This window comes from Sturnus vulgaris, chromosome 2, assembly GCF_052056855.1.
Source record: "Sturnus vulgaris isolate bStuVul1 chromosome 2, bStuVul1.hap1, whole genome shotgun sequence".
NCBI classification, from domain to species: Eukaryota; Metazoa; Chordata; class Aves; order Passeriformes; family Sturnidae; genus Sturnus; species Sturnus vulgaris.
The window spans coordinates 32,155,673-32,182,239 of NC_142244.1; the positions used below are offsets into that span (position 1 = coordinate 32,155,673).

The 26,567-nt window shown below is 43.6% G+C and overlaps 2 protein-coding genes across 9 annotated transcripts in view; one reads left to right on the forward strand and one right to left on the reverse strand.

Moving 5' to 3' along the window:
* The window catches only part of FAM131B (family with sequence similarity 131 member B), a 49,573-nt gene that overhangs the window by 20,337 nt on the left and 2,669 nt on the right, over positions 1–26,567 (forward strand). Inside the window, exons 4-10 of one of the 8 annotated variants that reach the window (XR_015801254.1) lie at positions 1,855–1,944; positions 2,533–2,743; positions 3,081–3,224; positions 3,647–4,450; positions 13,078–13,120; positions 20,744–20,785; positions 23,056–24,698. Coding sequence is in view for 2 of the 8 variants with exons in the window: in XM_088159106.1 (XP_088015232.1) it covers positions 1,855–1,944; positions 2,533–2,743; positions 3,081–3,224; positions 3,647–4,191 (990 nt within the window). In the remaining 6 variants the exon portion in view is untranslated. Of the gene's footprint in view, positions 1–1,854; positions 1,949–2,532; positions 2,744–3,080; positions 3,225–3,646; positions 12,214–13,077; positions 13,121–20,743; positions 26,535–26,567 lie in introns of those variants that run through there. The other 7 variants (XR_015801251.1, XR_015801253.1, XR_015801255.1 and 4 more) reach the window with 7 other exon arrangements.
* The window catches only part of CLCN1 (chloride voltage-gated channel 1), a 58,378-nt gene continuing 46,666 nt past the window's right edge, over positions 14,856–26,567 (reverse strand). The window contains exons 15-23 of the mRNA XM_088159107.1: positions 26,312–26,525; positions 25,459–25,592; positions 24,774–24,988; positions 24,553–24,658; positions 23,085–23,167; positions 22,279–22,317; positions 21,544–21,648; positions 19,631–19,717; positions 14,856–19,135 (exon numbers count right to left, since the gene is read on the reverse strand). Coding sequence (XP_088015233.1) covers positions 18,743–19,135; positions 19,631–19,717; positions 21,544–21,648; positions 22,279–22,317; positions 23,085–23,167; positions 24,553–24,658; positions 24,774–24,988; positions 25,459–25,592; positions 26,312–26,525 — 1,376 coding nt within the window. The 3' untranslated portion in view covers positions 14,856–18,742. The remainder of the gene's footprint in view (positions 19,136–19,630; positions 19,718–21,543; positions 21,649–22,278; positions 22,318–23,084; positions 23,168–24,552; positions 24,659–24,773; positions 24,989–25,458; positions 25,593–26,311; positions 26,526–26,567) is intronic.

A 26,567-nucleotide genomic window follows, 5' to 3' on the forward strand; every position in this document is an offset into this window, starting at 1 on the left:
ACGTCATAATTTCGTAACTTGGAAGGCCAGGATTAGCAGCTCCATTTTGAGTAGTATAAGTATTTTCAAATTCCAGATTCTTTCAAAACTTTTAAAATACCTGTAGCTTTCTTCTTTACTGTGATTTGAAAGCACCTGGGACATTGAATATAATTTTTAACTAATTCTCACTATGCTGATACCTCTTTCATTGTGGCACTTATGGCTTGAGATCTTTTGCCTAGGATCAATTACAGAAACAAATTGTGTTGGAAAATAATGGTGCATGCAGCAACTGTCTAGAAGAAATTTGTCATTTTTTTTTCCTCACTGCACCTATGTCTAGCTGAAAGCGAAGTACACAAGGTTGTGTTTCTTGTGTTTTCTTAAAGAAGGTAGAACACAGTTTCCTTACTTGCAGTTTCCCATTTTCCAACCCATACAGAATCCATGGAGCTCTTTCATAAGGCAGCTCTTACCCAGTGTAATTCCACAGATCTTCTTTGGTACCGAAGCTGGATCACTAATTTCTTTCCCTTCCCATTCATTCCTGCCTTCATGTCACAGCTCTTCAACCTTGCAGTAGTAGAAGCCCTCTGCAATTTACTTTCTTTTTTGGATGAGTTCCATGAGGCAGCTTACAGCACAGCCCCCAGGCTGTCTTGGAACAAGTGGGTGGATACTGAGCAGAAGCACCCAGGCAGGAATGACCAGTGGAGGCATAGATGGATTTTCTCCAACAAGCTTCATCACCTAAGGAAATGCATCATGGAACAAAGGCTGTGCTCTCACTTTTTGCTGTTCTTCCTCTGCTTTCTGATTTCTTCAGCTCATGTTACACATGCATGTTCCTGGCTCCACAGTTACAGGATGTCTTAGCTGCTGCATTTACACTCAGTTTCCAGAAAAACTCACCTCTCATATTTTGACAACTGACTGGAATTATGCACAGTGAGATTCTTACAATACCTTCCTTTGCCTCCAGTTATTTCACTGCCCAGTTATTGCTCCACTCGCTTTTTGTGAGGTTGGCATCTATGACAAAGTGCTTGTTTTGTGTCAGGATTTAAAATTTCCAGTGTCATAGTCACTACTTTTGAGTATCCTTGTGTTTGAAACATTCTGGTCTTGATTTTCAGAGAGGTTGAAGTGAAGAGCAGAAGCAATGTTTATTTAGCCCTTGTGAAAGTTAAGCCTCATATGCAATGCCTGCCATCTCTGAAGGAGCCTGATGAATTCATCTTGAGAGATTATTTTTGTGATGATGTTTGTGACGGCTGTCTGTCCCAATAGTGCCCTGTCCTTGTTATTCAGGGACTGAGGATAAACACAGAAAAGACAGTAATGAAAATTAAGTGGAGCTGTAGACCAAATTTCTTTACAGATGTAGGTGCTTGAAACACGACCCATCGCTGATATAGTCATGATAATTTTATTAAGACCACATAAGAAGAAAAAAAAAAGCAAAGTGACATTAAAAAATTGGTAGTATGATGCATGTGTGATACATTACTGTGGCTTGCCTATTGCACTGACAACTCCCCGCTGCAAGATCCTTGAACTGTCCATGAGCCACGTCTTGCATCTCTAACACAGAGTTGGGAATGGTGCAGCATGTCTATGGAGGACTGGCAGCTGCCAACAGGAGGCTTCTCACAGCCTCTTCCTGCCTCTCCCTCTGGCCTTGCCTCAGTCAGTCCCAATGCTGTGCAATATTCAGTCCTGGTTAAATAGCCTCTAATTTTTCCTTTCCTTCTTTTGTTCTTACTGCTTGCTTCTGCTCCTCATCTTCTAACTACCTACTGTTTTCTCACTTCAATTTGCTTTCTTTTCTCCTTCCTATATATCATTTCTTCATATTCTCTCTCTTTTCAGCTCTCCATGGAAGATACGACCTCCATCCTCCCCAAGCTGAAACGCAACTCCAATGCTTATGGGATTGGGGCTTTGGCTAAATCATCTTTCTCTGGTGAGGTCCTCAAAATTTGACTTTATCCTTGGCAGCTTCTCTCCACAGGCCTTTGTGCCTCTTCCCATATCGCTCTGTCGCTCTCACAACTGCTCCTTCTGGCTTTTGCCTTTTCATGGCCTTAGAGGAGTCTCCACCACCGTGATTCTAAATACAGAAATCTCACAGTTGTTGCCCTTTTAAAGAATGGATTTGTCTTATTCCTGTTGGCTTCTCACTGTGCACCCCTGCTCAGACATCTTCAATTGCTTCCCCTCAATCTTGGGTTTAACCCCATTTTCTGTTTCTTAATTTGTTCATTTCCAGGCTTCGTCCTTCATGCCCAACTCTATCCTAAATGGATTCTAGGCAAGGAAGGAAATGGTCTTTTATATTTGGGGTTCCCCTTTTCCCCCTTCTGAGAGTTTGTCCGAGCAAATATGGAGAAACTCCCCTGGAGAGTGATGCAGTGAAAGGTGGGAGACACCCAGCCCTAGCCATGCATCCTGTCAGGAAAGGAGGGGAGAAGCTCCACTTCTAAGAGAGGTAAAAAGCACGGCCGAAAACGCTGGAGCTGTGTAATAGCCCTCCCTTGTTTCCCGATGTCTGGCCCCTTAGGGATATCTCGCAGCATGAAGGACCACGTCACGAAGCCGACGGCGATGGGCCAGGGCCGCGTGGCTCACATGATCGAGTGGCAGGGCTGGGGCAAAGCGCAGAGCCAGCAGCAGCAGCACCCGCACGAGAGCGCGCGCAAGGACGCCGACGCCTACTCGGACCTGAGCGACGGCGAGAAGGAGGCGCGCTTCCTCGCAGGTAGCCATGCCTTGTTCGTGGCACGCGGATTGGATTGGATTGGTGGGGTGCCCCAGAGTGGAACCCCTGAGAGACCACAGTGCAGAAGCTTGAGAAGAACACTTGGGAGAGGCTGTGGGTGGTTTGGGTGGCTGAAGTAGAGAGAGTTCAATGGTTGGGATATTGCCGGTGGAATGCTAGGTGGAGAGGGTGAGGGCCAGTTGTGGGTAATGGGTGTCGCTGAGATAGGACCAGAGTGGGACAGTGTGACCAAAAGATGGGGTCAAGGATGATGGCAAGAAGTGGAGGCTTTAACACATCTGTGCTTCCCTTCCCTTCCCTGTCTCCTTTGGCACAGGAGTGATGGAGCAATTTGCTATTTCTGAAGCGACTCTCATGGCCTGGTCCTCCATGGATGGTGAGGATGTGAGTGTAAACTCAAATCAGGACAACCCAGCAGGCAACTACTCTGAGAACTATCAGGAGCTGATGGAGAGCCAAGGTGAGCTCCAGTGCTTCTTTTGAATCTTAAGACACTCCCTTTCTGCTCTGGTTGTCATGTTGCTCTCTTTGCTCTACCCCGTTGTATTCTGTAGCCCCAATCAGATCTGCTAGAGTCGTCCCTGTTTGTGGAGCTGTCCAAGGAATCTAATCTTAACAGGGAGTTTCCAAAGCCCAGTTCCTTTTGCCTTTTTAGAGCACAACTGTGGAAAGCTACCAGCTCTTACAGTCAGTTGTGGGTATAATCAAGGTCACCTGCCAAGTGCCCAGAACTGTGTTTTCTCTTTGCCCTCCTTCCCTCTAAAGGATTCATCCACCCTGTGCAATACAGTGCCACGCACATGCACACAGGCTATCTGCATGAGCCAGCTTGGCCTAAGGGAGAGTATCTAACCGTGTGTTGTTTGCCTCCTTTGCTTGCAGAGCATATGGCCCAGACGCAGTATGATAGCTGGCCTCATTCCTACGTCTCGCAGGGCATGTATTGCTTAGGTTCATCCGACGCCTGGGAGGCCAGCGACCAGTCCCTCATTGCCTCCCCAGCAACTGGCTCCTACCTAGGCCAGAATTTCGATGAGTCCCAGACAAACCTTCAGGAAAGCATTTTGCTTCAGAGCAGCTTTCTCCAGCAGCAGCAGCTGCAGCAACAGCAGCAGGAGCAGAACTTCATCCAGAGCACGGGGCTGGTCCACGTGTGGCCCCTGCAGACTGCTCAGAGTGGGGGTGGAGCTGAGTCCAGCACGTACATGGAGGACCACATTGAGGATGAAGGGAACCCACGGCTGGAGAAGGCTCCTCTCCTAAACAAGAAGCCCTCTCCAGAGGAGGATGATGCAGTGTGCCGGGACCTGGAATCTTTGTCTCCTCGAGAGGAGATGGAACATGCTGCACTGAGCCGCAAAGTCTCAGATGTCACCTCCTCTGGGGTGCAGTCCTTTGATGAGGAAGAGGGAGAAACAAACAACTGATGCTTTCTGTGAAGTTCTCATCATTGCTGAACAAAGAGAGAGGTGGCAAGGAATGCAATTACAGGGATTCTTCTCTCCAGCTCCCCATATTTCCAGGCAGACACACCTTCCATTCCTGACATTTAATTATTTTTTTAAAAGAGGAAAATCTCAAAGTGATTGACACATAAAAACCTCTTCTTCCCCTCCCCCATGGACACATGTTTTGGATTTTCATTGCTCTGGGCAACATGTGATGTGCTTGGAGAGATCTGGATTGGTAAATAATTTCTAAATCTTTTTAATACAAAGTCTTGGCTGTGGATACAAACTCTTCTGGTACTGGGGATGTGGTTGATGAGGCAGGCTTGGTGTAGGGAGCAGCTTTGTGGCTGGAATTCATCTTGACAGAATGGATGTTGCTCTGTGGACGTGGCCCCCTTTGATAGAATATATGAATATAAACTGGTTTAAAATGAAGATGTGGCTTTGCAGATCTAGATTGCCCTAGTGTTGCGATTGTAGCTGATGCAGAGGATCAGGCCGTGTTCGATACAGATCGTACTGAGATGAAAGATGTGGCTGTGTAACCAGATCCTCCTCAGTAGCACCTTGATACAAAGCTGTAGGTTTGATGGATATGAACTGCAGTCCATGGGCCTGGGCTGTGCTGCCAGTGTGGCTCTGTGGGCACGGCTCTGCTGTGGCATGCAAGAATGGATACAAATCTAACCCTGCTCTCAGATATTCATGCTTTGGTCTCTTTCATTTATTTGTTTCTCTCTTTGACATTTCTGCCTTCCCAGGAGCTGGCAAGAGTGGTGTGTCCTTTTGGCAGTGGGCACTGGAAGCCAGTGTAAAGGACATTTTCAGCTATGGAGACAGTCATAAAAAACTGACTCTTGCAAGGGGCTTGAGGACATGTCCATCTTGGTGCTGCTGCTGTGTCCTGTCTTTTCCTTGCCAGCAGAATGGGGAGACTCAGAGAGTAGGCAGCAGGTCCAGGAACAGTGTGTACAGCTATGAGATCACTAGATACCTAGTTTACATTAACAGAGTTTTCAGTTTTTGTGCTTTTTTTAAAACCTTTTTATATGCTGGATAAGTGTTCATAACGAAGCAGTTAGTAACGGGAAAGGCCTGTACTCCAGTCACGACTTACCAGAAATACTGCACCTTTCCCATTTCTGCTACTCCTGCAGTGCCAAATATAGCTGGAGGAAAAGGGGTGAGAGGAAATTTTCTCCTCCTATTTGTCTTCTTCTTCCTGCCTATGTTTTCTTCTTTTGTTTTCCTACCCCCAAGCAGTATAAATAATGCTTGGTACTTGGGCTGTTTGTTTTTCGTTTTTCCTTCCCATCTCTTTTTTAGGTGTGGAGAAAGCTGATTTCAGGAGTTTTCCCTATTTGTGTGCGTTATATATTTTTTTGTTTAAAAAACATGATTCTCTGATTAGGGGGAATTCGGTCTCTTGCAATTCCTTGACATTTTTTTACAGACCTCCTTTTGGGAGGGAGAGGTTTTGAAAGGAAATTGTTTCCTTTCAGCTCTCACCAGAAAAAAAAAAAAACAGGGACAAAAGCAAAAATTGATTATTGGTTATTGATTTTGCTGGAGGACTGAACAGAACCAGCTGAGATTACCCAGGTGCTGAGTTTTCAGCAGAGCACGGGTGTAGATCAAATGCTGGATCTGATGAGCTAGAGAAAGGAATTTGCCTGGACACTGCCATACTGTTCCAGGAGCAACTCTTTCTCACTTACTCTGACTCATATTTGTTCTGTTTAATTCATGATACATTTGTCTCTTCTTTGCCTCCTCTTCAGGCTTGGTGTGTATTTTGGATGAGAGGAGAGTGATACATGCTTCTTTCCTGCTTCAGGTTTAGTTCCTGCATATTTTCAGGGAAGAATGTCTAAGGCGAATAAAATGTGACTGAAGGAATATCATCAAGTCTCAGAGTTCAGACAGCTCCTGGCAAACAAACAAATGATGTCCAGGAATTGTGAAAAGTAGGAATGGGGCTCTCAGGAAGAACTTTACCCCACTCAGCTTTTTCCCACTGACACAGGCAGCTGCAAAAAGAGGGACTCCTTTTCCAATACCCAGGTCTTTCCAGCCAGGTCCACTTCAAGCAGATCTGTCTTCCCTCTCCATTGCACCTGTAAATGAAAGACCTCTGGGATGTTTAAGTAAGACTGGTAATTTGGTGTAGGTAAGAGAGAAAAGTTTTTGTGACACATCTTTTTTTACGTGTTTGCTCGGTCTTGCTTCCATCTTTCTAAGGAGGTTGCTCTTGTCCTGAATGATGACCTTTCAATATCTCTTCAAAGATGTTTACACATTCAGGTACTAACCTCCCCTGGACAGCAAGGCTTGACAAAAATTATCTCCTGTAGCTTTTGCAGGGCCAGTGGTAGTTCATTGTCCTGAACTGGCTTGGGTCCAGCTGTGGAGCAGGGCCTGGGAAATCACACTAGCCAGAAAAGGGAGATGGGGCAAGTGCCAAGAGCACCTCAGCAGATGAGTAAATGAGTAAGTTTAAAGTTATTTTTATTTCTATTTTAAAAGGTCTTAAGGGAAACAAAAATGGTTGGGTGTGTACCTTTGTGGGAGATTTGGGTGGCTTGTTGTTTCTTTCTCCAAACCATTCTGTTCCCATGTGCCTCTCCAGGACCAATCTGGATGTTTACGGTAACTTTCAGAGTAGCTTTTAATGATCCCTCTCTGTTGTTTACAGGACTGGGACAAGTGGGTGAACTTGTCCAGGGCTTCTTTTTCTTTAATATGGATACATGATACATTTACTAAGATGTCTGATTGATGTCTAAAAGGTATCTCCATGGAAGGCAGTGACAGGGAGTTATCTACATTGGGAAAAGTGTGAAAAGTTTTGACCTTACAGAAAATTCTGTGGAGTCCAATAGGAAGAGAAAATCTGAAGATTCTTCTAGCCTCTGTGGAATTGGGACAGAGAATTATACCCTGCTGTATAGTTCCATAACCTGCTGTCTAAAAACCTGTATATAGCCTCATTCTTTGTGGATGCAGACTGGTTTGAACACCACTCTCTGTAGAAACTTTCCAGTCTACTAAATTCTGTGATTTTTTTCATAAATGTGTTAACATTCTGTGAGTAATAAAATTTCAGCCTTTTCCTGAGAGAAGGAAAAAGGCTATTTTCTATACCTCTCCACAGTCCAAAAGAGCTAATTGCTAGGAGTTTGACTAGAGAGATCAGGTCTTCCTGTCCACACTTGCTACCCGAGGCAGTTTGAATGTCTTTGAAAGTGGAAAATTGTTTGTATAATCTGGCCTTTTCTTATGTAACAGGCCTGCTGCCTCTCTGTATCCAATATCAGAGAGAGAGACTGGAACCTACTGTACATTTCCCAGAAAAGATGTTATTATATAGATACACCTATTCAAGCATATGGGAGGCACAGGTGCTCTGTGAGTGAAATTTGGCCTGCAGTCTCCCTTTATCCTGGTGAAGAGGGATGAGTTGGAGAGAGTCCAGCCAAATAGTCAGAGCCCAAATTGTGTTTGTGAGGCTGTAAATAAGGAAAGGCAAGCTCAGTATCCCTGATCTGCAGTTACTGAGAAACTGAGCTCTGCTGCTTGTTTCCACAAACCCATTATGAGGCAAAGCTGCACTACAGAAAATTTTGGATATTCTTGAAGTAGTGAAGGTAGAAGATTCCCATCTTTCTGCCAAGCCTTTGTCTTCAGTAGGAGCTTGTTGAAATTACTGTGCTAAACATGAAAGAAGGCTTAAACAGAAGTGACCCTAATTTAAAATCTTCCACTGCAAGAAAATTCTCTCTTGTTCCTTCTCCCATGATTGCTCATACCTGATTACTTATATTATTTCATAGGTTTTTCTATTATATAAATCTGAAGCTTTCTTTACAACCCTTCTGAGTTCTCTTCAATTCCATTACCTCAGGCTCTGGGTCAGAGAAGTTAATCTTCTTGTTTCAGTTTCTGTGCCTCTAAATTACCATCTCCTTTTGGAAAGTTGCTGACACGTCATCCACTTGCTTTCCCCCTTAAAAACCGGTAACATCACCTTTCAGGACAGGCTTGCTGCAGAGAACAGAGTTTAGCCATACTTCTAAGCTGACCCAGTGGTGAGCTGCTTGGAAGGAGAAGGAACTCTGCTCTGACCATGCTCACCTCCCACAGCCCCGTGGGCAGCTGCTGATGCACAGCTGGCCCACGCCAAGCCAGGGACTTTTACCCTGCTATAAAAGTGAAGATAGAAGAGCTGTGAGCAGAGGGAGAGAGTGCTGTTCTCAGCAGCTGGCCTTCCTTTATATCAGGTTAGAGAAACTGGGAAAGTGCACTTAGAAATGGCATCTTTGTGATGAGTCTAAGCTGCTCAAAGGAGCTGTCCTGCCTCCTTTCTTCCATCACCACCAGCTCTGTACTTCTACTGCCTAAAAAGCACCAGCACTACCATTCATTTGGCTGCTCAGGAACTGGCCCCGTTGAAAACTAACCCAGTCCCCTACCTAAATAAAGGTTTCAATGGGATGAACTGTTCATATTGCTTCTCTTGGTGAGGCAGGCATGACTGAGGGCTGGTGAAACGTGTAGATGGTCACGTGAAAGACTAGTTGCAGATGCAACTTAAATTGGCTTAAGCTTATTGTGGTATGCCTGTCTGAAAAGAATAAGCCCCACTGGCATACCAAGAAGGACATTATTCCCCAATGTCTGCCTTAGTGTTTTCCTTGGAATTTTTAGTATGCTCTTATTCAATATGGTCTTTGTTATTTATGCCCTATTGTTTCCCTCACTGTTCCCTTCCACAGGCCCCCTTGAGGTGAACCCTGGAAACTGGGCAGGAGGACATGAGTAACTTGATATATGCATGAAATTAATAAAATTACCATGCAAAAATCAAGTATTCACTCAGTGATTACACTCCATGGCAGCTAAAGATACTGATAAGTCTTATCCCGTAATTGCAAGAGAGGAGACTTGTTTAAGAGTGAAGCACAGCTATTGGAAGGGATATTTTTCCCTACTTTCAGGCCAGTCCCAGTCTAGTGTGAGATTCAGAAGAGTACTTCACTTCTAGGCAGAGCCTGCTGTACTGTGTACAGCAACGATGAAAATTTTAGTTGTAGCCTCAGAGAAGAGAACTGGAGAAGGAAAGTAATCTCTTTGTGTGACAGAGGTAGGAGGTATTGTGGTGAGGCAAGGTAGTGTGCAACAGTACAGGCTTGTGCACCACTGTGTGTGGCAGAGAGGGAAAGATATGGAGAGAAAGGCTTGGAAAAAGGTCAAGAAAAGCTTGATGTCTTTTGTTTACACAACACAGGTAAGAAGCTTCATGGCAGACTCCTGGCAGAGTGGACTGAGGTACAGAATTGCTATACAAGCTGTAGATCCAGGATCATTGCAGCTTATGGTTCTCCTTAGTCCAAGCCATGCTTTTTTTGCTTTTTTTTTTTTTTTTTTTTTTTTTAAAGACAGTGATAAGAAAGTGACCTCCCTGAATTTGGGTACCTGCTAGCTTCTTTTTCATTGTCTTAAAAACAGTTCACAGTGTGCTTAGTTCTTCAGGGAAATAGTATGAGAAATACACCAAATAAGAACTTACTCCTTGCCCAAATGAAGTGAGTTCTGATCTTACTGGAAACCCAAAATACCTAAATTCAGCTTAGTTTGCCTTAACTGTTGTATTGGTAATTGCCTGGAAGGAGAAGCAAACTCAGATAACCTGCCTCTAAACGCTATAAAAAGCAGAGCAACACTGGCAAAATCTAAGCTCAGCTCTTCCTTCTAATTTCTCCCAGGTGGATTTACCAGTATTCCTTTTTCAGACAACTCTGGCATATCTTTTTAACTAACTGTTTGACTTTTTCTAAAAGAAAAATAGAAAAGAAAGGAAAGAAAAAAATTAATTCCTATACAGAGATTATCAGCAGCTTACAACTAGAAAAATGTAAATAAGTAATACTTTCATCTTTGATTTTCCTCCCCTGTAGCAATCTGACAGGGAAAGATTTCTATGCCATGGCTCAGGGAAAGGAAAAATAAACAGGGAAGATGTGAGTAAAATGGTGCCTATTAGAACTAAATGTATGTGTAGGACAGCCTACAGTCATTAAAGCACAGTCTCAAATATGATTGCAAGCTGTAAAGTCAATGTCAGGTGCCTCTTTTGTACCATTGGCTTTTCCCAGGCTAAGTAGTAGTGGATCTGTGCAGAAGCAGAAGAGCTGGACTTCTGTGCCAGATCAGTGTCTCTCTGTGTCTCAGAATATGTCATGGAGCCTGGGGACAGTGTGCTCTCTCAGCAGCACAACCAGCTCCATGGATTGACTGGGGTAAGGCGTGAGGGTTATTATGTTAACAAATGGACATGGAATATCTGCACTTGGAGCATCAGGGTCTATTTGCATCCTTGCACTGACATTTTTCCCCAGCATAGGCAGATCAAAGTGTTATTTTTTCCTTGGAAATGAAGAGAAGCTCTATGATTGTCAGTGTTGGTCTGCACAAAAGAAGGGATATGTGATGTAGTTTTCCAGTGCAGATACACAGTGTTGGAAGAGGAAAAATATAGTCAGGCTGTGATTCTGAGAAAGAGCACGTTTACTAAAACTGTAAAGACTTCTTCAAGAATGTTCTCAGTGCAGATACCACAGAATCACAGAATGGTTGCAAGGGACCTTAAAGATCATCAAGCCCAACCCCTCTGCCATGGGCAAGACTTACCTGCTGATATGTAATAGCAGTCTTTTTCTGGGGAGAGAGGGGTTGCAGTGTTCTGTGGAAAGAATGCTCCTGCTAGGATCTTCCTCATCTCCTTCAGCTGGAGGCATTTTAAATGCCCTCCGAAATCTAGTCTTCTTTTTGCTTTCCTGTAAGGGATCATATGTTCATGCTTGCAAGCAAAAAACATCTTAAAAGGCTTTTCTGCATTATGGAAACAAGATTGTGCATCAAGATTTGCTTCTGATAAGATAAAGGCATGTAGTCCAGATTCATTGGCCTTCTGGATTCATTTTCATTGGGCATGGAAATCCAGTCATGACTGGATTGGAGGCCACAAGGTTAAGAACCCTCTTCCAGAGCTCTGCCATGTTCCCATGAGGCGAGGGTAGGCTGACTTCCCTTCTTTTCAGATACTGCATGCTTGAGCAACGTAGTAAGCCAAAAGCTCTTTTGCAGGTATATATTCTTGTTTGGCTTTAATTTTTCTTCTCTGATTTGTGGATGTTGTGCATGATTGGAGGTCTCTGGGAATCCCTACACTATAAAATTGGAACTCAAAAGTAATTTTACAGGGAACAAGATTTCTCTTGTTTCAGCTCTTTTCAGATGTGGGTGGGTACAGGCAGAGGATTTGGGAGGTATGAGGGTGGTGGATGGGAGTCTCAGGGGTGGCATTCCTGAAGCATGTGTAAAAATAACTAAAGGCTTGGGTCTTTAAATGTTGTATTCTCAATATCTGAAACTACTTTAGCATAAGCCTATGGGACAATGGAAGTTGCTGCAAGGCAATTTTCAAGGGCTTCCCCCAAGCCTGCACGTGTGTTCTGTAGCAGGGAGGCTGCTTGGTGATTATATGTATCCTTTTGAGCTAGTGTTTACAGAGGTGCACTGATGTTTGGGGAGAAAGTACTGAATGGAAGTAAAACATAAAGGGAAAGGGACCCACTACTGAAAGCTTTCATCCTTACATTGTCCCACACTAGCCCTTAATAACTGAAATAAGTCTGATTTGCCTTTGGTCTTCCAGCTCCAAAACATGTTTGCCTGAAAATTTTTGTTTTATATACTTCGCATGTTTTGATAATGTGACTTACGAGATAAACACTTCTGCAAAGCTATATATAAATACATCCATGTGCAACCACCTGCATACATGTGCACACATTACATATAGACTTAGAGAACTATATGGCACTACACACCTCCATGCCTGTACGTGGCAGCAACCACAGTAAAGGAGGGGAGGTAGCTCAAAATAGCATGTACAGTCCTTTACGGAGTTGTTATTAAACAGAATGTGGTCTTGCCCTCCTGGCTGGTGGAAGTGTTTTATTTCTGTGGGATTCATACCAGGGGAGTTGCGTCTGAGGAAGGAGGATCCTAGGAAGTGGGGGTGGGTTTCAAGGAGATAGTCTGATGGAGCACATTGAAAAGGATCCATGGTGGCTTGGAGAAGCACGCCAGAGTAGGAAATATCTGATTTCTCATTAAGAAGGAACATCACATGTTTGACTATACAGGGCTAAAATCTGATGTGTGTCTGCGACTACCAGGACATGAATCCCAGGCCAGACTTGAGGATGGAAAGCATCACATCAACAGAATCCTCTAATTTAGCACAGAGTGAGTTTTCCTATTCTACTGAATAAGCATTTTCTAGGTGATACATAAAAGTCTTGTCCCAGTACTGGTGAGATGCAGACACATCTGATAGAGTTGGACAGAAATTTCACAACAGCCCATTAGGACAGGACACCAAAAGGTGTCTGGTGCTTAGGTTGTAAAAGGCACTGACATTGGGTAGCACAACTCTGGGTTCACATTTCAGTTTTAAATGCTTCTCAGCCTGCTGTCCTCATAGCAGATTGGGGAATTGGTCGACCCAGAGGGAAAGAAACATCTCTGCACTTCCAACATTGTTGTGTCATCTGCTCTGATACAGGACATTAGGCAGATCCAGTAGCTGTTTGTTTGCCATATGAGACTTTTAAATTCTAGCCATAAAAGGTATTATTTCCTTCTCAAGATACTTGTGCCTTTCAGACTCTGGTTCTTCCAGGAGTTAAGCAGTGTCTCTTGCTCTGCTTAAGGCATAGCATATTTTACAACCAGAGCTATTGGAGTGATCTTTGATTTCTGTGTTCTATTTGAATTTAATTTGCTTCTTTCGAGTTTACCTGCTTTTGCTGCTGAATAGATTGCCACCCACCACTTGGTATGTAAGTCTGCATAGCTATATTCGTAGAATTAATCGTGACTTGAGTAAGACACACTTACTGAACTGCTTTAGGTTTTTGTTCATCGTTTTTTGAGGGGTTTTAATTTTATTTTTTTTTAATGCTTGTAAGTCCCCTTGTAGTCTCTCGTGGTTTTATGTGTGGTTTTTGTTTTTGAGTCTTTTGGTTGTCTGGTGGTTTTTATTTGGGCTTTTTTGGTGTGGGGGATTTTTTTTTGTTTTGGTTTTTTTTTGTTTGTTTTTGTTGTTTTGGGTTTTTTTTTTTGTTTTGTTTTTTTTGTTGTTGATGTTGTAGATGTTGTGTTCGTTTGGTTAGTTTTTTTTTTTTCAAATGGCCTTTAAACTACTTTTTTTTTGTGTCAAGTGAAATCAGTTATTCCATGTATGTTTAAGACTTGAGTCCCTGGGAAAGCAAAATGTCTCTGGCCCTAGAAGTCATACCTCTGCATAAGAAAAATGTCTTTTTTCCTTAATTTCACATTATGCTGCAAAAATGGTGTCCAGCTGCTGTGATGCTTCACCTAAGAGAACCCTTTTGTCATCCTACTAGGTTAGACTTTACCCCTCAGTTAAGCTTATCTTCTCTGGATTTAGCTGCTTAGCCCCAGCATGAACCTCATTGTGTGATGTCTGCCTGAGGCTCTCATCTCACTTTCTGCTTATTTCTGTGTTTAGACTAGATGGCAAACCTGTCATATGTTTCTCTCATGTTGCTGTTTTACATACCTCATATGTTACTTCCAAGTGATTAATGAAAAGGGAACTAAAAAAGGCGTAAGTGCATTCTTGCTGTACACTCACTGGATCTGCACTTTGCCAGCTGCAAGGGTACTTTCTACACGGTTCCTCAGACAGATCCTATCTTCTGTGCCAGAGAAATTGCAAATTTGAGTTAAGCATAGGATTCTGTGACATGTTTGATCACAATCCAGCCATCTCAGCTCCCATTTCTTTTCACAGTCCATTTGCTTAAGTGCACTATAGAAGTTTGAGGGGGGAGAGAAAAGCAGATTTTTTTTCTTTCAAATGTATTTCTCTTAAACCTTCCATTACTGTCTTTTGCATTTGTTTCTGTGTGGAAAAAAACTGAAAAGCTTCTAACTTGAGTTTATATGACTTTAATTCTGAATATATCTCAGTATGCCTTGTAGCTTTACTTTCTGTTCTTCAAACTGAGTAGCCATTCAGTAAACAGATACTAGCAGTACTTTGACTGTTGTTCCTCTAAAGCAGGCAATTCACATTTTAATTTCTCTGCATTCTGTTTCCTGTATGAATTTGCTACTGGACTTTTCCTGAGCTGAACACTGTCCTCCATATTAGGTGCAATTCTTCAAGTTAGCTAGATACGTTTCTATACATATCTATACCTGGTTTTACTACACAGCACAAGATGCTTGCACTAGCACGCTAAAAAGGCTGGGATGGGAGCAAATGCTCATTTGAAAGTCCAGTGCTTGAACTAGTAATAGGTTTGAGTGAGACTCTACCTCCTTTAGCCATCACACTGATCCCAGCAGTGTCCACAGCAGTGTCTTGTTTGTCTTACAATGAGGCGGCACTGGGACTTGGTGGCATCCAGCAAGCTGAGAGAAGGAGCTCAAGGCACAGGAAACTGAGTCTGAGAGTTTTCTGCTACTGCACAGCCGTGATTTGGCAGAGGTGATGTTTGTGTGTGCCTGAGTGCACGTGCACAGGGTTGTCCAGTGGCAGGGGGGACAGACAAGAACAGCCTGTGGCTCACCATCAGGACCAGTTTAAGCTTGTCTCCCACAAACACAGCATTAAAAAGTTTTGCATCATATCTTAAGACCCTAACCCTAATGCTCAGGCATGGCTTTTATGTGTAAATTTTAATTATTGGTTTCCAGTGTTGATTAAATTTTTATGAGAGCTGTGCCCAGATATCTGCTTATGTGGCCATGAACAACTTAGTGCTTGCTGTGGCTGTATTTTTAATAGTGTGTTTTTAATTATATGCTTCCTGGGTTTAGACTAATTTGGCAAAGAGGGATCTCTGCTTGCTCAGCTGGTTATTGCTGGTCTTGTACTCTTTGGCCACAAAACACACATTTCTGTACAGTATTTGCATAACTGGGCAGAAGGTGGATGTTATTTGTATGGACTCTGTCTCTCTGTTTCTGCCTGTACTAATTGTTTTTGTCCATAGGCTTAGAAAACTAGAATGTTTTTAGTCTCAAATAATTTGGCAACCAAAATGTTACTTCGTTGAGGCAAATCTTTCTTGTTCAGTAGTTCATCTCCATGTGTTTTCTCCTTTATTCGGCTTATGGCCAAGTCACTTAGCCTTGTCATAGTTACCTAATGCCCCACTTGTTGTCTTACCAACCTTAAGTTTTCCCTATTTTTTCAATTCTTTATATTGATGCATTTAAAAACAAGACTCTGCTTTCACCCTTGTTCCATGTGAAAAGAAGAGTTCAGTTTTTTGCCAGATGTGAGTTTCTGTCTGGATGGGAAGGCCTCACAGCTGATACAAATTCTGGGGATATTTTAAGTTCAGAAAAAAATTCTTTTTCCCTGTAGATAATCAAGTCTGTGCTATTTGGATAGGATGGGAGATGCAGGTTTTAGAGTGACAGATCAGTGTGATTTTGCTGGACAAAGGTTTCAAGTTTAAACTTTGAGGGGGTGTACTCGGATAGCATGAGAGGGCACAAGCTTAAAGTTCCCTCGACAAAGGTAGGCTTAGTATTATATTACTGCACATTTTGCACCTATTAATGTGCATCAGGTCAGTAAAAATTTTATTGATAAAATGGGAATGGAAACAACTTCAGCCTTTGCAAGCCATCTTTGCACTGTGTTTTTTGTCCCATCCTGGCTCCTTATGCATTTTCATGTATGGATCAAGGTGAGAAAATGGTGGAGATGAATGCTGCTTCTGTTCTATGGGTGTAGTAGTGTCTACAAAGAGCAGCAGTTGCATCCACCTTTCAGCCCCCGCCCCCCTTTCTGAGAGCAATCCTGCTCCTCACAGTAACTCAGGGACAGCTAAAGGCAATAGGAATGGAGAGCTACCTGTGTGTGCATGTGTTGGCACACAGGTGTTCTCTTGCAGTCTCAAGTGATGAGCCTCAAGAAGCTTTCCAGGTTAGCCAGGGTTTCACTGCAAGCTCCCCAAGCCTCTCCATGTGCATCATTTTTGTTCCAGCTCACAATCTGTCTGTCATGACTCACACACTCACTGGCTTCGATTTAGACTCCCATCTGCTTTCTCAGCCAGTCACATCCCAGTTCTTCTGTAACACACTGTAGGAGAAGTGTGGGACTGGAGCAGAACATGTATCTGTATTCAGGAGAGAGGAGGGGGAGGTGTACTAAGAAGTTTGTCTTATCTGTCTCAGTGGAAGCATGTGGTTAAGCTGTAAAATATAAGTATGCACAGTAACGCTGGGGATGACTTGGAGAAACTCATCCTTCTTGAGTGTGCTTGGACCCTCAGAACAGATTTGATCTCAGTGTTGTCACTCACTGATTATTTATGCTTTTGTAAACGGAATGTCCTTTCTCCTTTGCTTATATAAGGGACTATCACAATTCCCTGAGAAAAAAAAAAAAGAAAAAAAAAAGTTGTTTTGCCTCTTCCCTGCAGGCAGCAGAAGGTGACGCAAAGGTAGCGAGGAGGCTGTGCTGATGCCTGGCAGACACAAACGTGCCCCTCTGGTGGAGGCAAGCAGCTGTTGTGTGCAGGAGACTTGCCCTCAGATCACCACTGTCTCTTCACAAGGACAGAGCATCATTAAGGCAGGGAAAGGCTGTCCCCGGTTACTTTATAAAGAGTGATCTTGTGCCAAAAACAGAACAGACCTGGTGGGCTCTGAATTCCAGACAGCAAAAATTAATTTCTCTCTCTTCAAGAGACTAGCTGGGAAGATTTCCTTCTACTGTAAGCTTGTCACAGACTCTCCCACCCATAAGCATCATCAGAGAGGAATTGGTGCAAGGTCAGTCCTTGGAATTAAAGTCAGGAGGGAATTTTCCTTTGGTGACTGGGTTAGAGGTAATAACATTTTTGACTTGCTCCTGAGACAGCGTATGGAAAATCACACGTTAAAGTAGAACTGGTCACTCTAAGTTAGATAATGCTTTACAAATATCAGGAAGGGGAATGAGAATACCCCCAAGAACATATTTTCAGAGCCTCAATTTCTTTTCTGTTGCTGGTAAGTGGAAACACATCTAATAGGCTGCTTGGGACTGCATCTAAGTGCTGTGAGACTCCAAAAATATGGTAGAAAGAGATGTAGACTGTTAGAAGAAGCTGCAGAATACATAGAATTTGGTTTTGCCTGTTTACTGAGAAAACCTCACAAGAGCAGTGAATTAAAGCAGCATCTTACCTTTGGATGCCAAGGTTTTGCATGCATAACACGAACTGACAAGACATCTTTTTGCAAGATGCAGATCTGCTCCAGATTTAGAACTGGAATAGACAGGGATGCTGCAGACAAGGGTTGAGGTCTCTGCTGTTAGTCACAACAGAGACAAGCTGGCAAAAGTGAGAGCTGGAATTCTCAGATCTGAGGTATGCAGAAATATGTGGAAAGTAGGCAGGGCAGAATTACCAGGAAAGAGAGCAGGAGTTTTCAGAAAGAAACCTGTTTTCAAAATGTAGAAAATGTGTCTTCCCTCTGCTGTATTTCTTGGCAGCCTGCTAACACTCCATAATTATTTTTTTTCTTGAGTTCTTATATTTTAAGACTATAACTGTGGAAAATTGTGAACAATGATTCAGAGAGACAAACAAAGTTATTTGAAATATAGGTACATATATGCTGTTTTACTCCTCTTCACCCAGCACTAAGGATGCCCTCACTTAAGATTTTCCCATTCTCTTTTAAAATTCCAGAGATGATGGGAAAACAACCTTTTCTCCCCTCCAGTGTTTTCTAAAGCCTTGACTGAATTCAAGGCATGAGACATATACCAGATACTTTCCTCCCATCTGTTTTTAGGGCATGGCTCAGCTATAGGACAGAGGAGAAGCTCCTAACTGCATCCCCATCCAGGAAAATCCCAGAGTAAAAATTGAGAAAGAATAAAAATATTCTACGTGGGAATGTTTGGGGGGGGGTGCAAGAAAAGAGCCAGTGAAAAGGAGCTGCAGCAACATGGACAGGGTGGCAGTCAGAAGCAGCAGTATGCTTCCAGGCTGGAGGTCTGGCTGTGTTACTCTGCTGCATGCAGGCGACTGGAGGGACAGCACCTGTGGCGAGTGAGAACCTATCCTTCTCCACCTTCCACATGGCAGATTGACCCAGAACATCCTGACTGTGTCCTGCAGTATCCGTGTCCTGTTACAGTGTGCTCTGTGTGACACAAGCCTGAGCATTGTAAGCCTGCATTCAGGCACCTTGCAGTCACCTCTGACACTTGGACGTGCCTGAATAGTCCAGCAGCCTAACAGTCTGCACAGAGGGAAAGCAGCAGAAGAAAGGGTCAGTCGGATGTCCCTCCTCCCAGCTGAATCCTTCCTCTGTGGGGATTGCAAAGAATATCCAAAAGCTTCTCTTGGAGGAGCAAATACAAGAAGACTGGCTCACTGAAGGGTGTGATGGACTGCTACCCTCACACCAGCTATAAGGCAACATCCTCATCCTCATCTTCATCTTCATCCAGGTCAGTGGTGCGTAGGTTTATGTCCTTGAGGATATCTGAGATGTTTTCAGCAACTGGCCCTGTCAGCTCCATCTCTTCCAGCTCAGTATCCGTGGCACAAGCGGAGCTGGGGACTTCCCCCTCTTCCTGTGAGTGTGAGGGCTGTGGGGAGTGTGAGCAGGGAGGCAGAGGGCTCTCAGTGCCCAGGTTTGCTGCTTGCTGTGCTGCCGCCGTGCCGTTGTCCTCCCGGCTCCACGCCTCAGTGCCCTGCCCCACCTCAGTGTTGGCTGAGGTCCTGATGTCACGGAAACTGGCGAGGGGTGGTCGGAGACGGACCCCAGAACGGGTGGAACCCTCTATTGCCTTCTGGAGCTACAAAAAGAGAAAACATTTCAGAAAAAAACATGAAAGGGAGGCTGGCCCAGCACTACCCAGCAGAAGTTAATCTACTCCCCAGGGTAAAGGGATCATAAATAGAATCACAGCTCTACTTCTGGGGCCTGTGGAAATAATCTTTCACACTGGTGATGTAATGAAAAATTCCATGGTAAACAACAAATTCTACACGTCTTTCAGAAACAGTCAGTTAAGAGTGGCTATTAAACCTCAGTTAGGAGTCCTACACTCATGAAAAAGATGAACCTTCTAACATCCCTGTAAACAACACTTGCTGCCTCCTCTGAAATGCAGTCTTCCATTCCTTTACGTATTTGCAAAGAGCTGACTCAGAATTCAACACTGGATTGGAAATGTAGCACTTGCAGTTATATACATTCCCAGCTGGAACTTGCAGCACCTGTGAGTTACTGCAGTGATCCACAGTTCACTTGCAGTTATTTAAGAGGGTGGCAGAGGATTTGTACTCACCTCTTCCAAAGCCAACACTCCCCTCAGCTTCCCCATGCTGGTTACATAGGCATGGCTGAGGCCCAGCAGTGAGAACAACGTGTGTGTCTAGGAGCAGAACCACAAGAGACCATTTCAGGGACTTTGGAAATGGGTAACACAGAACATGGTTCTAGAGCTGGGACTCAGGATTTAGAAATGGAAATCACAAAGACACGAAACTGTGCATTTATTCCAGTGAGAAATTACGTCCTCCCTTCTTCCCTTTTTGTATCTGCCAAATACTACTCTTCACTCCTTCTGCTCTGCAGCTGTAGTTGGGACTGTGCTGATGATGGAGAGCACATTCTCAAGGTCATTCTCATCCTGCATCTGATGGAGATTCACCTACAGTACCCTGTGTTGTGCATTTGGAGACCTGTGCAGATTCTGTTTCCTTTTGGTGCTGGAAACTAAACTATCATACCGTAATATGTAAAGGCAAAAACTGCTTAGGTTATTTATTCCAGTGCTTTCCTTAACAATAGAGGATTTCTTTTTTCCTGTCCCAGAATATTTTCTGTGAAAGCTTAAGCTTGTTGCTGCTTATCCTGTGCAGTGAGAACACTGAGAACAAGTTATTCCCTTTCTCTTACAAAGTCTCCTTGAAAGGACAGATATCACACTGCTATCAGTCTTCTTTTCTTCAGCTTAAATATACACCATTATTTTACTATTATTCACAGATCTGGGTTTCCAAAACTTTCCACATTCTCAGTGCTCGCTCATCTTTGGTACATTTAAAGCTGAGTTCTGGCTGGACTTTACCTGTGTCCTTACATGAAATCATTCTGCCACAGCTAGTGTTTGACCTTTTTTTTTTTAGCATTATATGAGATACTGAATGTCATGTTCAAGTGTAAACTAGGAAAAATCTGATTTCTCAAGAACAAGACATTTTACTCTAATGTAAAAGAAAACCAGATTGGTTAAATATTGTTTGGTCATGATAAACTGTGATATTCTTTTCATTGTCAGTAGCTCACATTTAGCTGTAACTGTGCATACTTTATATATTTTGATTATTTCATGCATCCAAGTTAAGTTGATTCAACTGTTATTTCAGAGTTTCTCACTTGCTCTTTTGTATGACAGGTATGAAACTTACCCATGATCAGCCTTCAGGTATGATTTTTGGTAAGCCTATATTCTCAAAGATAATACTAGTGGTTTTCAGATGACTTCACCCCCCCCCTTCAGAAAACTCATCCGAACTATATACTAGCTCATTCTTCTTTTGTTCAAGACTGAGATCTTAACAGTAATTAATTAATTAATTTAGTACAAGGCCTATGCTGACTAATCACATAACATGAGTATTGATAAAAGCATGCACTGAGCACTTTTGTTCAGTAGACTGCTTTCCCTTTCCACTGAGTGGAAGCCCAGTTCTATCTTCCTCCTGACATACAATGATTGCTTTAATTCCCAGTCATCCTGTGCTGACTGTAGGTGTTGCATGATCCAGCTTCCTCTTTCCTTGTGCTTCAGTTCAGTGAAGAGCCTGACACAGGCAGACTCCACACCTTGACAGAAACACCCTGAGCAATCCAGGAGTGCTCATTCCAGTGCTGCACACCGACAGGGCAGAGTGCAAATCTGTGTAAAGCCCCAGCAGCAAGGCACACAATGCTCCTGTTAATGTAGCAGATTTTTTTTCCCAAAAGCTTTTTTAATAAATGGACTCAGACTTCTTATCACAAAGCTATTCGTTTAGCAGGAGATTGGAGGTATATACAGGAGATTACAGGAACAAGCTCACTTCTGTAGCTTGATGTGAAAGTGGGTGGTGATAGTAGTTATAGGTGAAGACAAGGAGAAGAAATAAGTCATAGACTGGACTTGGAATGAGTGGAGAAAAAGGATGTATGCCTCAGGGAGACACCTGCACTCACCTTGTGCAGGGAAGTTCTCTCCACCAGTTGGAAAGGGGAGGGATCTACGCGGCAGCTGTCAAAGCACACATTCTTGTTCAGCTCCTCCTGTTCCCAAGCATCTATCTGACACAGGAAAGAAGAGGAATCACTCTTACAGCTACCTGCAGCATGGCTGTCTTGTGTACCCAAACTAGTCCCCTCCTCCTGTTAATGCTTCTTCCCTCCTATGTTCATCATTCATCTTTTCCATTCTATCTCATCCCTCAGGTTTCCCATCCCTTTCTTGCCAGATGTCAAGTCCTTGTGGAAACAGGGCAATCCAAGATTTTCTGAGAAGATGGGGTTTTGGTTTTTCCTTCTTAAAGAGGGAGTGAACATCTTTAGTTTTCCTTTCTGAGTGCATCTTCCCCTTGTCATTACAAGATAATTGATCCGTTGTATAAGAAATAAAGGAACAACATGGTCCACAGATAGATTTAGATGAGGGGGCACCTGTGGATGCCTCTAATCCAAAACCCTGCTGCAGCAGGGCTGACTTCAAAGCTAGATCAGCTTAGTCAAGAGTCATCAGCACATCTAGCCAGTCTCTTCTCTTATGGGTGAGACTTGCCCACTGTGCTACTCCAAGAAGAAAATTACTTTGGCTATGGGTTTATGTGGCAATCACTGAGGTTCCTGGAGTATTTCAAGTGATAGGAAATGGGTAAAAGAAGCACTCTCATGACCTCACTCCATTTTTGCACCTGGTCTTACCTCTTCTGGTGTCATTGTCTCAATGAATTCCCCTGGCTCCTGTAGGAGAAAACACTGTTCAGGACAGCCGAAGAACCCACAGTTTCACGGAGTACAGAAAGGGAAAATCTGCACAGCCTCCTCACTCCATGTGGTCCCCTTTTTGTTCCAAATAATGTACTACCAAGTGCTTAGATTTTCTTTATCCTCATCCATTATACGATGTACTCTGCCCTTGCTGTGCTTCCCTTGCCAATGACAACTCACCACGGAGTGCCGGTGGAGCCATTCAGGTGCCTAAACATGGCCATCTAATACTGACTTAGATACCTCAGGATATCTCTCAGGATGTCCCACATGGGGTCCAACCACTGCCTTGGAGGGGATGGGTCTCCCATAAGCTCTGTCTGTTATCCCCAAACCCTGTGCAGATGTGTCAGATAAACAAGGCCATTTGACATGGCAAGAGCCAAAAGCATTTTTTTTCATTTTTCTCCATCTGTCCAAAACTGTTTGCCAAATGGAATAGAACTGCACTTTATTGCAGGTTAGCCAAAATATCTTTTTTTTTTTCACTGAGAAAAGATGCCCAAACTTAATCATGATGGTAGCCTGACACCTGAGCACAGCTTCAGGAAGATGCACATTCCTTTACAGTAATCACACCCTTTCTCCTTGGAGGGAGTTCCCCACTGACACTGTCAGAGTTCAGGACCATAATTGTGTCCATGCTTTAGCCACATGTTGAATGTCTTGAGTAGTAGTTTCTAGTTCCATTGTATTCCCTTCCTTCTTCAGGGTACTACCAGGCTCTCTGTAGCCCTAACCTGGATGGTGCTCTCTGTTTCATGTGGACGGCTGCAATGGCACAAGAGCTGCTGGATCAGTTGCCTCAGATGCCTGAATCTGCCTGAAGGATGAGAACAAACATGTGGATAAGAGAGAAGAACAAGTGAGAGACAAAACTACAAAGCCCCACACCTATTGCATCCTCTAACCAAGGCAGGCTGGGAAATGCTGTGAGGGACACGATAGAGCTGAGCCAGTCACAATCTGGCATTCAGTTTGTAAGATGGTGTCTGAGACATTCCAGAATGAATCTTCCCATGCAACAAAACATATCAATAAACTGGATGTGACAGGTGCCAAGGGGTTGAGGAGTCCATGGGTTCTGCCAGCAGTGGAATGATGGGAATAGAAAAGACCGGAATTATACTCCCAGGCAGGGAGTTAGCAAAGTGGAGGAGGCAGGGCCTGGTGCTGTTGTGAACAAGGCTGTGGAGGAAGTTTGGTCAGAAACAATGATAGCCATGAGCTGTACTAAAGAAAGCAAGGTCTCATGAATTCACTCCTGTTCCACTTCCTCGTGTCCTTCCTGGGTCACTCAGTTCTAGCTTCACATAAAATGTTTCACACGGTCCTTGTTTTCATATGTGGTTTTTTTCTGCTTTGGTAAGATAGGTGGATGGCTGCCCTACCACTTCACTGCTCTGGAAGCATAAAGTGGATTTTTCTATGGCTTAGAGGTTTAGTCATACATGAGGGGTGTTAATGAACATGTTAATTACATATAACATTTGGGTGTCTGAAACCGCAAGCTAAAGCCCTCTGTACTCATTCTCAAGACTGGGCTACATCTCTGTGCTTACTCACTCTCTGCATATTTCAGGACGCATAAAGGATAAAAACAACCCACCATCCTGCATCAAATATACATGATAAATGAATCAGAAATGAGCTATGAGCTATGAAAGCAAAGCTAATGCAGGCTGGAGTGTGACACAAAAGAACACAATACATCAGTGTTTGTCCATCACATTAATGCACCTGAATCAAAGAAATGTGTGTCCAAGGGAGGAGCCTTTCAGTTTTGGAGGTGACTGAGCAACAGCCTAATCTACTCAAAAACTTAGTGCAGATGTTTAGCTTTCAGGCTCCCCAGGGGGCTTCATCCACGTGGTGGAGGAGCCAAGAGACAGGACTATTCCATGCAGACTCTATAGAAAAGGAGTTGTTATTGCAAAGAATGAAGTGGGGAGACAGACGAGAGTCCATCCTTAGTGAACCTACTTATGCTGTGCTCTCTGAGGGATCATTACAGAAGGTATTTTCAGGTACATTACACTGATATTGAGGTGCACTAACAAAATGTCTTTCATTCAGGAATAGCAGACAAAACTCCTTCTCTCAGTCTCTGGGAAAGCGGCACCTCACACAGGCAGGTACACACAGTTAGCATGAAAGTTTCCCCAAGCTGGCTAGGATGTGGTTGTGCCATGACAGAAGTTACCGTACCTGAGCGTTGCTGGGGCTCCAAGGTTTCAGGCATTTGTTTAAGAGGACTTGTTGGGCCATTGGGCTCCTCTGGATAACTGGGAGTGGGACTTGGAGGCCGAGGCAGCTGTTATGGAGAGAAAATAAAGTCCACCTTATGCCATTTATTTCTCGGCCTCCTCAAATGCCTGACTGCTTCTAAGCAGTCTCTATGTTGCAGTCTGTCCCCTTCTCTCCCTCACCTCTCCTTTCTCCTCTGTATCCTCATCCTCATCGACATAAGCAAAAGAATCATGCTTCATCTTTGGCAGGTTTGCCCAGGGTCCATTGTAGGGTGCCTCATTCAGCTTCTGCTGCATTTCTCTGTTGAGGAGCCGCCGCCGCTCTGGGCTGATGTGTGTCTGGAGCAGAGCCTGAAGTTCCGAACGCTCCACAGACCCCAGGAGGATCATGGTCTCTGCACAACACAGAGCAGGGAAGCCTTTAAGCCACCTCAAGGTTTTACATGTCCCCTTGCACACATCACCCCTTCCTCCTTCCAGCCTCTTCCAAGTGCTTAGGCTCATCCTAGCTAGAGCTGTAGGCTGTGGGGCTGTGGAAAGGGACCTCGCCCTCCTGAGCTGTGCCACTCCATGCATGCTCTTGGCTCATGCAGGATCCCAGGAGGTCCCTGTTTTCATGGTTCAGTCTACAGGCTTCCCACACACCTCCCTTAATACTGGATCTGCTTCACTGCCCACACTCCAGCTTACCTGTCTGGCCAGTTGAAACAGCCATCTGCCATACATCATCCACAGTGGGAGATTTTTAGGATTTATCGTTTTATGTGGTAGGTCACACTGCCTGCTTCACACCATGTAATTTGAAAGCTAGTTTCTCCAAGCTGAGACAGTCTTCAGGAAGGACCAGTTTCTCCACATTGCTTACCTGGTGAGTCCACCAAAGGCAAAGATTTCACTGTGGTGCTTTGGAGTACCGCTTGCAAGTCTCGGTATTTACAGTTGGAGGAAACAAATTTCACATCTTGGACCATAATGTCCTCAACAAAGATATTGTATTTGCTGTGAATTTATGGATGATAGGAAGAAGAGTTAGCGTATTAAAAATGTAAAGCACATAAATTCCCTAAAGAAATAGATAAATGGCCACTTTAAAAAAAGTACTCAAAATACAGCTGCCAAATGATCTTCTGTGAGAGTAACCAGAGGACTTTCTAAGAGGATAAACACAGATTAAGTGGATTTCCATTAAAGTTGTATTCCACACTGTTACCCCTCACTATAAAAGACACACATGTAAAAGACACATATGTATAGATGATTTTTGTATACATGCATACGTGTATGATATATACTAGAGAGAGAAAGACATTTATAGGAATAACTGAGTTTTGCTTCAAGCAAAATATCCAAGTACAATATTTCAAACATTTGCTGGGGAAAAATATCTAAACCCCACTGAATTTAGAGAAATGAGACTCCTGATTTTTAAATCTTTAAGCTGAAGCAATTTGGAAATATTAATACAAATTCAGTTAACATTGCAGGTCATTCAAACTTGTGCTTTCAGTGAAAAAAGGAAGAGGACTTCTCTCCGCTTTTGTGTATGAAACCTAATTCTACTCCAACACTTGTTTTTTTCTTACTGCATGCCTATTCTGCCTTCTTAATTCCTTTCCAGTACTGAACCCTTTTCATAAGCTTTTATTCCCCTGTGGTCTTAACCCTCTCCCGCTTTATTTCTTTGCCACTCCCTGTTTCCACCTGTTTTGCTACTATACCTTATGTGATTCCAGCCCAGGTCTGGCAGGTAGGGCAACTTCTTCACCTGGATGATGCTGTCGTAGAGGCTGGGCTGCAAACTCTGGGCTACCATGTTGGCAAGAATGACAGCCACCATCATGGGCAGGATGTGGGAGATCTGACCTGTCAGCTCGAAGCAGATCACAGCGGTGGAGACAGTATGGCTCACTGCTCCTGTCAAAGCTGCTGCACCTTTCCCAGGTAGGAAAGGAGTAGGGAGAAAAGAAGACTGTC